Source organism: Myxocyprinus asiaticus, chromosome 3 (genome assembly GCF_019703515.2).
Source record: "Myxocyprinus asiaticus isolate MX2 ecotype Aquarium Trade chromosome 3, UBuf_Myxa_2, whole genome shotgun sequence".
Taxonomy (NCBI): Eukaryota; Metazoa; Chordata; class Actinopteri; order Cypriniformes; family Catostomidae; genus Myxocyprinus; species Myxocyprinus asiaticus.
In genome coordinates this window covers 21,018,871-21,035,226 of record NC_059346.1, presented here as the reverse complement: position 1 = coordinate 21,035,226, position 16,356 = coordinate 21,018,871, and the positions used below count along the sequence as shown (strand labels likewise).

Sequence of the window (16,356 nt, the reverse complement as noted above, 5' to 3'; positions counted from 1 at the left end):
AATGAAGACATAATACAAAGCCAATACATGGTAAAGTTTTTTTTTAATGTTTAGTGAGTGCTGTACAAAATACTTAATTTGTAAACAATATTATAACGTCGTTCTGCAGAGAGCAATTTCCCCACCTTGCTTCCAAATTTGTCAGTGTCACAATTAAATGAAGAAAAAACATTAAAAAAAAGATGACCACTATGTAGGTGGAATTCATTTGGAAATGTCCATAAGAATTGACCAATACACATTTCTGACAAATATATATGGCTACTCCACACTCAAGAATTTCCTCTTTTTGGCAGTACGTATGAAAGAGTGGTGTCGCCATTCAACATCAGCAGTGTTCTCATTTTCCAGTGTGCCGAGCTTGATCATGTACACTGAAAAAAAAAATTATTATGCATAACTCATCAACATTACTGCCACCTGCATTCATATCAACTTATCTAGAACCATAAAAGTGGTACTTACATTTCATTTCAAATCTAGGTCCAACTTCTGACAACTCAATGTTTTTGTGGTCTGTTTTCTTGTAGGTGTGGTGTCTGCAATTTACAAAACTTCAAATTTATCTCTTATATGAACATTCAAGAAAATAATTTAAGGAATGTTCCAGGTTCAATACAAGTTAAGCTCAATCTACATTATTTGTTGTATAATGTTGATTTCCACAAAAATGTATCGTCTAAAAATGTAATGTATATCAACTCGTTCATCCTTTTAATAAAAAAAAAAGAAAGAAAAAAAAAGCAGAAATCAAGGTTACAGTAACTACTTTTCCATCCAAGGATTTTTTGCGAAAAGTTTTAGCGCATCAAAATAAAGCTGATGGAAACGCAAATTATCGCTAAAATGTCGACATAATATTTTAATTAATATTTTATATGTTGATACTTCAAATGTCGCGGAAAACTGGTTTGGAAACACTTTTCATTGAGAAAATTGGCATTAACGCAAAAATGTAGTGTCACATGACAGAATTTACCCCAATCGTTAGCCTGTGTTAATCATGATGACAAGGTATACATCCTTGAAAGCCGATTTATTGTACGTGATTATGGATTGATCTTAACAGCATAAAGATCCGATCACTACAAACATGGCACTTCCAGGAGTGCCAACACAAATATCTCGTATCATGCACATGGACAAGTGCACGGAGAACAAATTAATGGCCACTTTTTGTGATTAACTTAATCGCGGTAGCAATCCATTTATTTATTAAAGTTGCTTTTCCACACCATTCAGAATAATAGACGGCAGTCACAAAATTAGCCCACAATACAAAAAACATATAATTTCTGTGCACAAAGATGTTTTAAATTAAAAATAAATACACAATACTAGGAGAAAAACATCAGTGTGCTTTTTGGAACACTAAAATACAGCCCAATTTTATTAAATTATTGTTAAAATTCCCTGTATTCAATTAAATAAATTACCAAACGAATAAAGCATTAAATTAAAAAAATGACCAAATGAAAAAAATAATATTTTTAGACCTATATATGCCTTTTCTTTACACAAACTTAAATTAGCCTTACCCTGTTCTGTGGATGAAAAAAGTCAGCTGAATGACTTTCTCGGAATGTTCTACACTTTTTTTCAAGACTATAAACTATCAGAACTATTTGTCCAATGCTGAGTTCACTTTCAGAAAATGAGCTTTTGAACATTTTAAAACTTTTAAATATTTTAAATCTAACCCTCTTTACCTTGGATCGCATTTGCTGAGCTTCTTCAGAAAATGTAAATTGCATTATGATGCTAAAATTAATTTTAGATGACAATCAAGTTCAGTTGGTCATTAAAAGTTGCTGGACAAATATGCGGGACATAATGCAGTTGTGATGGCGATGCTTTAGATCAGATGATTGGTCAAAATAGCCTGTTGAATATCAGGAATTTATCATATTTGTAAACCCTGATATTACACCTCATCAATTTTTCTTTAATAGCTGTGCACACAGCATGTACACATTGATGGATGGTCCTTATACTAAGACTGAAAGTTTCCCCCACTACTTGGTGCAGGTTGCCAGCTTGAACAGGGACATGACGATTCATTTTCGGGTTGGAACTGGTGGCAACCTGCGATAGGCACAACATCAGGACAAATATTTGATTGCAATTCCTCGTCTTCTGATTGCTTTTATTTGTGAAATTAAAATGACAATAAGCTGGCTAATATCAATGAATTGTCTCAATACTCTCCCCATTTTACCAAAACTTTGGAGGAAATAAATGAGGGACATCTGAGAGGTGACTTAGCGATAAACACACATTTCTGTATGGAAACGGCTTAAGGGCAGATTTCTTTTGCGATAAACCAAAACTTATACCAAACTTTTTAGGCATGACGTCATCATGCACACTATTTTTTATCAATAAAAGGCCATTTGAATGGAAACAGGCAGAAGACAGCAAATTTCACAAAATATTTTTTACGCATTTTCACTTTGTCGATACCAAAATAGCGTGAAAAGTGGATGGAAACTAGGCTAGTGAGGCACTTACAATGGATTTGAATGCGGCCAATTTTTAAACAGAAATGTGAAGCATCTAATTTTATAAAGCACTTGCATTAATTCTTCTGTTAATACTCATATATTATCTGAGCTGTAAAGTTGTTTAAATTGTCATTTTAACAGTAGTTTTAGGGTTTGTTGACATTACATTGTCATGGTAACAAAGTTGTAAAATTGGCTATAACTTCACACAGAAAAGGTTAGTAAGTGATTTTATCACACTAAAATCATGTTAACACACATTGTTTTTGTCTTGTAGTTATACATTTGAAACTGTGAGTATTTTAATGTAAAAACAATTGGCCCCCATTCACTTCCATTGTATGTGCCTCACTGTAACCCAGATTTTTCTTTTTTTTAAAGAAAAGGAGGAACGAGTCGAAATTCATTTTTGAGCAAATCAACATTATGCCACAAATGCTTCGATTCAGCTTAACTTGTACTGAACCCGGAACATTCCTTTAAACTGCTTTCGCTCAACACCTCCACTCACCTGAAAGAGATGAAGTCATCTGTATTTGCAAATGTAATAACACGTCTACTATCCTCTTTCGGTACTGGAAACAGGTACTTTAGGATGTTGGACACCTACACAGAAATTTTTTTTAACTTAAATGGAATTTCCAAAGCTTTCCAAAAACCCTTTAAAATGCCACATTCTGTTTAAGTACAAGTATACCATAGAAAACTTAGTCTCCATCAATTATTGCAATTAAAAAGGCAACAATGATCCTTTTTAGATATTTTAAAGGAATATTTTGGGTTCAATACAAGTTAAGCTCAATCGACAGCATTTGTGGCATAATGTTGATTACCACAAAAAAATATTTAGACTCTTTTCTTAAAAAAAAAAAAAAAAAAAGTTACACTGAGGCACTTACAATGGAAGTGAATGGGGCCAATTTTTGGAGGGTTTAAAGGCAGAAATGAGAAGCTTATAATTTTTAAAGCACTTACATTAATTCTTCTGTTAAAACTCACGTATTCATTTTTAAGCTGTGAAGTTGTTTAAATTGTTGACTACATCGTCATGGCAACGAAGTTGTAAAATTGGCTATAACTTTACACAGAAAAAGTAAGCGATTTTACCACACTAAAATCATGTTAACACAAATATTGCTTGTCTTGTGCCTATACTTTTGAAATGGTGAGTATTTTAATGTTTACGGACTGGCCCCATTCACTTCCATTTTTAGTGCCTCACTTTCACCCAGATTTTTTTTTTTTTAAAAGAAAAGGGTAATCAATTGTGATCAAATTTTTTTGGGTAATCAATATTATGCCACAAATGCTGTCGATTAATCTTAACTTGTATTGAACACGAAATATTCCTTTAAGACAGATCTTAAAATAGTAGTATGAAACAAATCAAACTACTGGTATGTAATTTCACACACATTATCACATTATGTCTAAATTGAAGAGTTCATAATGCTTAATGTCAGAAAAAAACACAGGACATGGAAAATCATACAACTTAAGTGAGAAACTGATTATCAGAAGTATTTCCTTTATGACCCCTACCCTTCTTCCAAGACGTGATGAGAAGTTGTGAAAGATTAGGTGAGGGTAGGCTTCAGACATGGTGCCGATGTCAGGAACATCATGTCTCATTACCACATTATACAATGTGAAGTATGCTGTTGGCCCGAAAGGGAGGTGGCATACAACCAAACCATCTAGAAAAAGAAAATACATAGATCAAGATTCTGTACACCCTATAAAACCTTACACATGGAAAGTGTCTAGATGAAAGTTACACAATATTAAAATGCTGAGGTAGTATTGCTGAGCACAATAAACTGGATGGGGAAGTAAAGCATTTGAATAATTTTTCACAATACGACAAATGTTTACTGGTACACTGTGCACACCCACTTATATAAGCATGTCCAGAACAGAGAATAAAACAGGGCCTCCATACAAAACAGTCCATACCTGGCTGGCCTCTTGTCTCATGGACAATGACAAGGTCAGTGACACTATTAGCTTTGCACGCATGTACTAATGTTTTAACCTCATGGTTTCCTCTGTTCATACGCTGGGCTCCAGGAAACATGAGCTTCATTTCCTGCATAATAAAAAAAAAAAATGGCAGCCATATAAACCACAACCACACCACTTCTCTGCATGATGCTTGAAGACTGTTTCCTTTAAGTCAATATGATAATACGAAAGTGAATACAATCACATTAAAACACTAAAAGCAAAAAAAAAAAAAGGAAAACACAAGTATGCACACAAATAAATACTTCTATAAAACTGCTCCATCAGTACAATCGGAATAAAATTATTTAACAAACTTTGGCAAACATCTTGAGTCTGGAGCTGGGGTCTCTGGATGTTGTGACCATGACTTTAGGGTCTTCCACTCCTGCCCATTTGTACTCATCATCCATATGAGAGCTGATACCTACACAATATGAATAAACATCTTCATATGTCAGACAGTGAGCATTTGACACATGTGAAAAAGCAGACTGTCTAATCACCTTCTCCACCCTCATCATCAAACTCCAAAAGTTTCTGTAGCTCTAATGCCTCTTTCCGAACCTCAGTGGGTATAAGACGGTTTTCTGCAAAAGATAAAAACAACATCATGATATGACATCCTCAGATAATATGAGACAAGTTGGAAGACAATTAACAGGTGAATACAGGCAATTGTGTTGGATATAAATCTAGAGTCTTACCGTCCAATGAAGATTTGAGCTTCTGTTTCTTCTCTTCAATAGTGCACAATCTGTCCTCCTGGGCTTTCCTGTACAGGTACTCCTTCCTCAGTCTCACCTCTCGACGCAGCTAGATCACAAAATACAGTTCAGCAAAAATATGAATAGTAGAATATAAATTGTTCTGGTAACACTTTACAAGATGGTTCCATTCGTTAACATTAGTCAATGCATTAGGTGTCATGAGCTAACAATGCACAATATATTTCTTACAGCACTGATTCATCTTTGTTAATGTTAGTTAATAAAAACATAAGTGTTCTTTGTTTTTTCATGTTAGATCATAGTGCATTACTTAATGTTAACATATACAACTTTTGATTTTAAACATGTATTAGTATATGTTGAAATAAACATTAACCAAAATTTATAAATGCTGTAAAAGTAATGTTTATTCTTAGTTCATGCTAACTAATGTTAACACATGGAACCTTATGAGCAATATAAGAATGTACTATGTATAATTATGTATACTGTATACGCATGCACTGTGGCATGGCAAGTTATACTCAGATTCTCTTGGACAACTAAACTGAATTGCTTTGATAGTCTGAATATGATATGGCCTTAAAAGACAGCATGCATTGGAAATGATCTAACTAGGTTCATAATGATTTCAATTTAAGAAATCATTATGAACTCTTTAATGTTTGACATCAAGCCAAATTTAAAAGCTATACCCTTTCTTCAACATTTAAATAATATTATATATAAATAAATAATATTTAAATCTCAACACATTTGAAGACACGACTTGAAAGATTAGCATACAACTGCACAGCTCGGCTACAAATGATTTAGATATTTTCAGACAATGTTATGACATTCCCTAAGTGACTCTGTTAATGTGTCTTCTTCACATATCCATCACGCTTTTAATAAATAAATATCCTGCCTGAACACACGTTAACGCAAAAAAGTTAGCACCGTCTGGCTTGATAAACACAATTCTAGTATGAATGGGGTTGAGGAAAAACCTCAAGTCAAAACATTTACACAAAAAAAACTTAAACACGCCTTATCAACCACTCAAATTCAAATTAAATATTAAACTGCAATAACTACTTACCATTTTGAAGAATTACACGTGACGATTCGGCCTCCTTGCAGTCTACTGTCACGACTTCCTGTTGGACAATCCGCTCATCCAATCACTGACCGCGAACAAACATGACTGGGTCTTTCAAAATAAAAGTTCATAACCGGGTCGTGTTGAGAGACTTTTAATAATAGAATTGCACAAACACAGCAGTTAATTACATTAACACAGCAGTTAGTTAACCATACTGACTAGTCAAAGATACTTCTATCTGTGAAAGCTGTTTATTATTAATCTCATGCTGTCAAAGATAAATAAAACGGTCAAAGAAACACTTCTCTTAAGCATAAAAATCAAATACATTTTCAATACATATGCAGATGCAGAAAGGGATGTGCCTGAAACCGAATACCTTATTCGGAAAGGCATGAATAATGACTTCATAACGAATAACGAATATACCTTTTTCACACTCCGGGTTTTGGAACACGGAAGTAAACGACTGCAGGCTAAACTTCGACAGCGGTGAATGGGAGATCACAGCAAATATTATTTTCACTTACCCATTTGCTCAAAGACCAAAAGAAAAAAATCCCCTCTTGAGTTTGAATGACTTTCCAGAAGAGGAAAAAAATTGAGAGCGGCGGATTAAGATTTATATTACTATAAAGTGCCTTTGGTGTCCTCATCAGAATCACTCAGTCATCATGAACATATTTGCAAAATAATGAAATTCTGAGGTTTTATTATAAATGGCCAAACATCTACACATATATCAGTACAATGACAAGTCTCCTGAAATGTGTTTCCCTCATTTTATACCATTTTCATTGATTGGGTGTATGTGATTTTGGCATGTCCTACACGCTGCTCTTCTAACTTCAATGAGTGTAATAAGTGGTTAAATGTCACAAAATTAAAATACTTTTTAAATGTTCTTATTGTCCTCAATAAGTTATTTGATAAAACAAGTCATTTTGATAATTTGCATTCTATTTTCATAATAATATTAAACATTTTGCACATGTCCCTGAAATTGCTGTCCACCCTGTCATTATGGGGTAACTGCCCCTTTAAGAAGCCGGCTGATGTAATCAGTGACATCATCACCACCATTTTGTCTTTCTTCAATGGAGGATAAAACAACTGCTGCAAGTACAGTATTAGGAAATATAAGTGTAATATCTACACTTATATTTCCTAATTTTCATCATATTGTGTTTGTAGTTGGATGTTGTCAAGCTTAACATGTCCACACTGTCATAGTGAAATAGTAATTAATATAAAACTTTTCAGAAATTAAAAATATATTTTTTTTAAACAGTACACAGTCACCTTCAACAATGAATCACTTTGCTAACTTAAGGTCCACCATGTGTTCATTAATTGCTAACTATATCCAAAAATGTCCACCCTGTCACTGTCCACCCTGTCACCAAGCCTTCCATGACAGGGTGGACATGGCACATGACAGGAGGACATGTGCGTAGTTTTTGCCACATTCTAATAATGTTACACATATTACAACAGTTATTACACACATATTATAACAGTAGATGCTATACATAGTAGGAGTGAGCGATATGGACTTTTTTGGCGATATCGGTATCAGCAGGCCCTTTGATGATGATGATAATTTGATGATATTTTACAAACTTTTTTTTCTATGTAATCAAAACAAAGTCCATATAATAGATTTCATTGCCTGTTTGAAAAAATACAGCTGTGCAGATGTAAATGACCAAGACTAGGCAAGCCTAGTTTAGCCAGACCACCAATTAAAGGGGGAGTCAGCGGTTTGTAAGGGAACGTTTTGAATTTTATTTTTCCAGGAATGAGTCCAAGTAGAGCTGAGATAGCAAGGAGATATAGGGAATGTCGTGATGCTGACCCTGACAGTAGAAAAAAGTACCTTGAGAAAGATAGGGACAAATGGAATAAAAACAGAGAGACTGGAAAGAAGAAGGGTGTTAATGAGCTCAGTGAGAGAGAGAAGAGGGCAAAAAGAAAGAAATGGAAGGAGGCAAAAAAGGTGAGCCAGAACCAGGGCCAGTGCTTTACTAGAGACACCCCCAACTCTCCTAAAATTCCTGAAAATCAGACTGAGCCAGGGCCCTCCAGGTTAGAACATAGAAGTTTAGCTATAGGATTTATTAGAAAGTTTAGATTTATTTGAAGGACAATTATCAACTCTTTATTTCCCCATAAAATGACATATTGATAACTAACTCCCTAAAATCGTACTAAAAATACTAACAAATATTTTGTGTTTCAGGTAACGGCATCAAGGGGAAAGCATTCAAAGGAGTTTGAAGAGCAAACTGAAAAAACATCGAAAAATTGGAGGCACAGCTGGCATAAGAGAAAACTAAAACAGAGAAATTTAAGAAGAGGTTCCATAGGGCCAAGAAAGAATGTGCATCCAAATCGCCACGTGCAACAGTCAATGCTTTGTTGGGTCATCAAAAAGTGAATTCACCCATCAAAAGAGCTCTTCTTTTCCATACATCCCTGATTGAAGATATTAGAAGAAAACACAAAAACAAACAAAGAGACGCAGTTGATTGTGTAAGTGGTCACTGGAAATATAGTGAAGAAGTATAAGATCCAAAAGTATGCCCTGACTGTTTTTGGCTACTCTAAGAAGAAAGCAAAGTATCCTCTGAATCTTACCTACTGTGGGAGGAAGTGCATCAGTCGAACTGAGATTAAAAATAAATTTACATCCTTTTTTCTTCGAGATGATGTCAGTCGAATGACAACCGGCCGCAAACAAACAGTCACACGGCTGAAGATAAAGATGCAGAAGAGGATGCTTACTGATACAATGAGGAACTTGCATAGAAAGTTTCTCTCTAACCACCTTGGCCACATGTCATACACCTCCTTTTGCCATCTCAAATCCTTTTGGGTGGTAACCCCTGACCGTGACACATGTCTATGCAAAAAACATGACAACTTGCAATTTATGGCCAATGCCTTGCAGAACCATGGGTTGCTGTCTTCAAGAAATATTGAGGAAATGTCTGAAGCAACCATGTGCGACCCCATAGCCAAGGTCTGTGCTTATGGTGAGTGCAGGGAATGCCTTCACACTTGTCACCCGATGCTGAAAACTCCTGGTCAAGAGAACATTCATTTATCTCAGTGGATGACAGAGAAGATTATGAAGGATGAGAAAATGTCAACAATCACAGTAAAAAAAAGAAATAACAACAACAGAGGAAGACCTAAACACACAATTCCAGGAGAGGCTTCTCCATTTTAGACGCCATGTTTTCAACATTAAATGGCAGTTTGACATCTACAGGGCGCTCAGGAAGAACCTGAAGCACAACGAGTGCCTCTTGCATGTGGATGTTAGTGAAAATTACTCATGCAAGTACAGTGAAGAAATCCAGTCTGTGCATTTTGGAGGCTCACACCAGCAGGCCAGTATGCACGGAGTTCTCTACACTGCAGGTGAACAGGCGCCGCACACCTTCTGCTCCATATCACCCTCCAGAAGACACGACCCTGTGGCCATCTGGGCCCACCTTGAACCAATTCTAAAGTTAGTGAGAGAAAGACACCCTCAAGTCAGCATACTTCATTGGAGAGTGGTGCTTTATTAATTACAACAATGAAGGCTACCCAGGTGTCATCATGGATGTGGAAGGGCACAGTGTGAAAGTTAAGTGTTTGCACCGCAATGGCACAAACAAATTCTTTTGGCCAGGTCCCTGGGAGGACATCAGTTGGCAGGGTTGGCAAGTAACAGAATACATGTAACGGGATTACGTATTTAAAATACAAAATATAAGTAACTGTATTCCACTACAGTTACAATTTAAATCATTGGTAATTAGAATACAGTTACATTCAAAAAGTATTTTGATTACTGAAGAGATTACTTTGCATTTTGCATTCGGAGGTGAGCTTCCCTCCCTCCAAGACATCTATACCAGGCGGTGTGTGAAAAAAGCTGGGAGGATCATCAGAGACTCCAGCCACTCGAGCCATGGGCTGCTCTCACTGCTACCATTATGCAGGCGGTATCGCAGCATCAGGACCCGCACCGGCCGATTTCATGACAGCTTCTTCCCCAAAGCAATCGGACTTTTGAACTCTTGATCGATCACGATACATATATCAGCACTTCATTTTATTAGCCTCAGACTGGACTCACATTTTATACTTCTCTTAATAAAACACTGGCAACTGACTAACAACTGACAGCTAAATGTCTGAGTGTATTTTTATTGTATACAGTCTTCTTATTTTGTGTATACTGGATATTGTATATTATTAGGTGTAAACTGTGTTATGTGTAAATCAGATGTTTATTGTAATTGTCATACTGCTATGTTGCTTGGAACTGCACCCAAGACTTTCACCCACTGTTGCACTTGTGTATATGGTTGAGTGACAATAAAGGGATTTGATTTGATTTGATTTATTGTCATTTGTTTCATTTAATAGTCCTTTCAGATGGAAAACATTTATACATATAAATGATGTGATCAGTAGCGGATTTAGGCATGGGCGACATGCGCAGTTGCCCAGGGCGGCATCTTGCGGGGAACGGCACGAGGCACCCACACAGACCGTCAACAACTTTGGGGGTGTGTTGAAGCGGGTTTCACCCAGGGCGCCATACAAGCTAGAACCGCCACTGGATGTGATCCAAAGTGCATTTGAACAGCGGTGAAACACTTTCTTATGATGTGTTACATTCATAGGAGCAGACAGAAAAGTAAGTTTGAAGTAAGTTTGGAGCAGAAGAAATAGAAATAAACCTTGTGTAAATTTTCAGCTTTACGCTAAGCTAAAATGCTATTTCTAGCCATTTTACATTAGAATCCGAATCAGAATGAGCTTTATTGCCAAGTGTGCTTACACATACAAGGAATTTGTCTTGTTGACAGGAGCTTCCAGTGTACAACAATACAAAAACAGCAGCAAGACATAGATAATAATAAAAAATAAAAAATAGTTATACACATACGTACATACACACACACACACACACACACACAGACACAGACACACATACATACACACATACATACACACATACATACACATACATAGTGCAATCTAATACAAATCTGTTATCTGTTATGTACAGTGCAAATGTTTGTTTTTTTTTTTTTTTCCAGAGAAAATGTACATGTAACAAGATGTACGGCAGCGGATCCGGGTGGCGGAGGACGAATCTCAATTACCTCTGCATCTGAGACCGTCAATCTACGCATCTTATCACGTGGCTTGTTGAGCGTGTTACTGCTGAAACGTAGTGCGTGTGGAGGTTTCACACTATTCTCTGCCGCACAACTCACCACGCGCCCCACCAAGAATGAGAACCACACATTATATCAACCATGAGGAGGTTACCCCATGTGACTCTACCCTCCCTTGCAACCGGGCCAATTTGTTTGCTTAGGAGACCTGGCTGGAGTCACTCCTGGATTCAAACTCGCGACTCCAGGGGTGGTAGTCAGCGTCTTCTATAATTATTTTTATTATTAATGTTAATAATAATAATTAAATAGGCCTATCCGAGGCATATTTTATATGCAGAAACTGTAAGAGAGTTACATTTTAAAAATTAGATTTTGAGACACGTCTGGTTTTAGCCACGCCCACATCCTCTTCTATCCAATTACAGAGACATATACAGATAATGGCTTCGCTGCACACCCCTATACAGAATACAACAGTTTGATTGTAATGTCAGTAATGAGTGAATTGCAAGACAATAAAATGTGGGATCTGTTTAAGGAATAGTTCACTCAAAAATTAAAATTCTCTCATGATTGACTCACCTTTAAGCCATCCCAGATTTGTAAAACTTTCTTTCTTCAGCAGAACCGAAGTGAAGATTTTTATAAGCACATTTCAGCTCTTTTTGTCCATACAATGCAAGATAATGGGTACCATTAGACTGCTGGCAATTTGACAGTCCAAAAGTCATATTTAGGCAGCATAAAAGTAATCCACACTTATGTCTTCTAAAGCAAATCGGTAGGGTTGTGTAAAAAATAAATCAATAATTAAAACTTTATTAACTTTAAAAAAATCGCTTCATGCCAGCAGTCAACGCATCAGTGACATAAGCACAATGGTGCATTCACACGAAAAGTTGGAAGCGCGCACTTTGAATACAACAGAGGAACGAACGTCACACGAGAGTTAGGTCATTTCAAACAGCAAAACAGTGTGGTGAAAGCAATGATTTAAAGTTAAAAACTTTTTAATTATCGATTTGTTTCTTAGTACCTATCGGTTTGCTACAGAAGACATTAATTGATCAACTGGAGTCTTACTTTTATGCTGCCTAAATATGACTTTTGGACCGTCAAACAGCCAGCAGTCTAATGACACATTATCTTGCATTGTGGGCAGCTGTGGCTCAGGTGGTAGAGCGGGTTGTCTATTAATCGCAGGGTTAGCGGTCCGATTCCCGGCCCACTTGACTCCACATGACGAAGTGTCCTTGGGCAAGACACTGAACCCCAAGTTGCTCCCAATGGCAGGCTAGTGCCTTGCATGGTGCAGACCATTTACCATTGTATGGACAAAAAGAACTGAAATGTGCTTATTGAAATCTTCATATCGGTTCTGCTGAAGGAGAGTCATACACATCTGGGAAGGCTTAAAAGTGAGTCCATCAGTCCATTTTTTGGGTGAACTAACCCTTTAAGGAGGCCTGGGATAAATATCCACCTGAACATCTTGATAAATATAATGAATAGAAAGTTTAAAGGGATATTTAGTGAAATTTCTCTGATGAAAATTCTCTCATCCCAGATGTGTATGACTTTCTTTCTTCTGCTGAACACGAAGATTTTTGAGAAGAATATTTCAGCTCTGTAGATCCATACAATGCAAGTGAATGGTGGCCAGAACTTTAAAGCTCCAAAAATCACATAAAGGTACCATAAAAGTAATCCATAAGACTCCAGTGGTTAAATCCATGTCCTCAGAAGCGATCCGCCCCGTTTCCATCTGGTATTACGATGCGTCCTGGGTGATCCGATCACACGTGGTCAGGTGAGACACATCGCTGTTTACCCCTGGTCATTTAAATGCATATCCTGTGACCACTTGTGTTTGGATTTGGAGGGGAGGGTCTCTGTTTCATGACGACATACATCAATCACTATGTCAGTGTGTTACTGCATGATAATAAAGCGCAACAAAGTCAGAAAAGACAAAGAAAGCATGAAAAAACGGCGCGCTATTTCTCCCAGATGTGGTTTACATTTAAACTTCATTAAGTTTAAATGTGGCTTACATCTAAGCACAAATGCAACGTGTCAAGCAGAATTATCCGTTATTTAAGTGTATTACATGTATTAAAGGAATTTCAGGTGTTCGTGCTTGTTATCTGTGTTGATATCAGACACACTAAAGAAGACATGATTGTATATGTGTCTGCTTTTTAAAATTTCCAATCAGATGGTTATTTCCTTTTTAAAGCCGCTCATAAATGGCAAACTCTTGTTTTAGCGCAGCGGTTTATTGACAGGTGTGGGGTTGAGCTTAATTTCTGCCAGGACGCATACAGGATGGGTTACTGTTTACACCCCAAATGTGATGCGGACACATGCGTTTTTTTTGAACACATTCATATGTGATTTCTTTGATTCGATCACAAAACATTTTAGACGCCGTTTAAACCTGTATTTAAGGCTGACCACATGTGACTGGATCACCTGAAACGCATCTTAATACCAGGATGAAACGGGGCCGATGGGTGTGGTTGAGAAACAGATCAATACTTAAGTCCTTTTTTTACTATATATCTCCACTTTCACTTTCACATTCTGAAATTGCATCGCTTCAGAAGACATATATTAAACCACTGGAGTCTAATGTATTACTTTTATGCTTTCTTTATGTGATTTTTGGAGCATGAAGGGACCTACAAATGAGGTGAATAAATGATGAGAGAATTTCCATTTTTAGGTGAACTATCCCTTTAAAACATATATATATTTGAAAATAGAAATACTAATTTATAATAACATATGGAATGAATGTATAAATGCTTGCACTGTATTTTTTGCTCAATTTAATGCACCTTTCAAAAACATACCAATTTAATTCTAATTTTATCTGCAATAAGTTCAATATTTGTCAGTCTGTCAACCTGAAGGAGCAAATAAGGAATCAAAATCTAAAAGCAAAAGATTAGAAATTAGAGAACTGAGCCAAGTTCCTGCTATTTATGGTTGTGGCTACTTATTTCCTGTGTGTGTTTCCTTCTTTACAGCATATACGCGCAGTAAACCCTTTACATTCTCAAAAACACTGCCTGTCATCCATGTACCATACTGCCATAATGAATCTTATAACAGCATTTTTTCTTCTGTTCCTAACAGGTAAGATCACTATGCATACAGATGAAGACTTACATATACAAAATCAAAATCGTTTCAAAAATCTTCATCTTTTAACATTAATTTCAATTCTTAATAACATCAGCTATTCAGTGGAGACATCTTAAAGTTGGTTGGGACAATCATAATAAAGTCTTTATGTTTTAAAAAATCAAATGCAAATATATTGGACATAAAATCCAAAATATGTTCAGATTTAATGCTTGACAAACATATAGTCTTTCACAATTTCCTATAGCTAGTATCCAACCACAGAGGATAAGAAGTAACCACAAACATTAAATTCAATTAATAATCTTCTCTTCAGGACACAGCACATGTCAGAATCTGCAGGAACTCTATTGTCCTTATGAATCTAAGAACACTTATCAGACCAGGGTTTGGTGCAAGAAAGATACCGAAAATGGAACCTGCTGCACAGGCTTCTCATTCAGGCCAAATGTCAGCATTTTGGAAAACGGTAATGTTTATGTAAAAGATGATGGAAAAGCTTTCACTGTCTTGGTACTGACACTGACCCAAGGAGATGGAGTCTACTGGTGTGGGTTGAGGGCTGAAGACAATACCATCATAAAACTGGCAGAGGATTACTTTTACATTAGTAAGATGAAAGACTACTCTATTTCTTTTTCTTTTGTTTAATATTATTAATTGAACAGTTCCCCTGTTGTATGGTGTCCTCTGTGTAGAGCATTACTTTACTGTAATAATTACTGTAATTAAATTTGGTTAAGAAATACTTTAAGCATACATGTATTTCTTAAACCAGTTCATTAAAGCTCGTCTATGCCTGTTGCAGCTCCACCAAACTTTGTGTGGTCAATCCTCCGCTGGATTTTTTTTCTTTTACTGCCTTTGATGTCCATCTCAATTTACATTTATTCAAACAGTGAGTGCTCACACATACCCCTTCAGTTTATCATCGCATCATAATGAAAAACACTTGGAATTATCTCACCTACTAATCTGTACAACTGATGCTCTTTTAAATTAATTTATGTTTTACATGTATTTTTATTTTACAGTAATATATATAATTATGTTCTGCAGAATTTTATTAAATTGACTATTTCTTAATTTAGGGAAATATGGAGATACAAAGGTAAGACATTGCAGAAGCTCATTTTAATCAGTCAGTTTATCTGATTTAGACTATCACTTAGCTGGCAACATTTATTAATAGGGGTTTTTAACTGAAATTTTCATTTTGCAGAAAACAAATGAAAATATTATGCTGTCTGATGCCATGTAAAGCGGGTGGAAGAAGGCGGCAACCGCATTTGCTGAAGAATAATGAAATGATAGGGCGTCAGATACGCCATCAAATGTAGATTATGTTTGTACTTAAAAAGAAATACATTTAGGCACAGTTCCTAATTGTTGTACTTCCCTCTAAATTGCATTTTATATATATGTATATATATATTTCAACTCCCAGATTTAAAATTGTCTATTGAAGAGGGGTAATAATTTTGTTCCATTTGCTTTGTTAAATGTGACGCTTTCAAATGACCCGTTATTGCATATATCATTCATGTAAAATTTAAACTGTGTAATCATTAAAGGAAACAAAAAAATACACATTTTAAATTTTTATTTTGTTTGCTGTAAAATAAATATGCCTTATATCTTATAAAATATACTTTATTTCTTTATAAAGCAAATGTTACAATATA

General features: G+C 35.9%; 2 protein-coding genes across 7 annotated transcripts; one reads left to right on the top strand and one right to left on the bottom strand.

The window, feature by feature from the left end:
• Window positions 1-26: 26 nt before the first annotated feature.
• Window positions 27-6,589, bottom strand: imp4 (IMP U3 small nucleolar ribonucleoprotein 4). Of its 2 annotated transcripts, none has more exons than XM_051676420.1 (9): window positions 6,324-6,589; window positions 5,216-5,324; window positions 5,015-5,098; window positions 4,826-4,935; window positions 4,461-4,593; window positions 4,047-4,201; window positions 3,016-3,110; window positions 466-554; window positions 27-374 (listed from the first exon to the last, which is right to left on the bottom strand). In XM_051676420.1, exons 1-9 carry the CDS (start codon window positions 6,324-6,326, stop codon window positions 262-264), a joined length of 891 nt encoding a protein of 296 aa, XP_051532380.1. In that variant the 5' UTR covers window positions 6,327-6,589; the 3' UTR covers window positions 27-261. The 2 variants fall into 2 exon arrangements, with proteins under 2 accessions (XP_051532380.1, XP_051532387.1); XM_051676427.1 differs by having other exon boundaries at window positions 466-539; window positions 6,324-6,573.
• Window positions 6,590-10,881: 4,292 nt separating this feature from the next.
• On the top strand, window positions 10,882-16,318 carry si:ch211-102c2.4 (uncharacterized protein LOC568178 homolog). 5 transcript variants are annotated; one of them, XM_051662553.1, is made up of 7 exons: window positions 10,882-11,028; window positions 11,435-11,571; window positions 14,554-14,662; window positions 14,988-15,281; window positions 15,480-15,569; window positions 15,763-15,782; window positions 15,894-16,318. In XM_051662553.1, the coding sequence occupies exons 3-7, from the start codon at window positions 14,605-14,607 to the stop codon at window positions 15,930-15,932; spliced, it is 501 nt and encodes a 166-aa protein (XP_051518513.1). In that variant the 5' UTR covers window positions 10,882-11,028; window positions 11,435-11,571; window positions 14,554-14,604; the 3' UTR covers window positions 15,933-16,318. The 5 variants fall into 5 exon arrangements, with proteins under 5 accessions (XP_051518513.1, XP_051518499.1, XP_051518484.1 ...); XM_051662539.1 differs by having other exon boundaries at window positions 11,435-11,664; XM_051662524.1 differs by lacking the exons at window positions 10,882-11,028; window positions 11,435-11,571 and adding an exon at window positions 14,178-14,213.
• The last annotated feature ends 38 nt before the right edge of the window (window positions 16,319-16,356 follow it).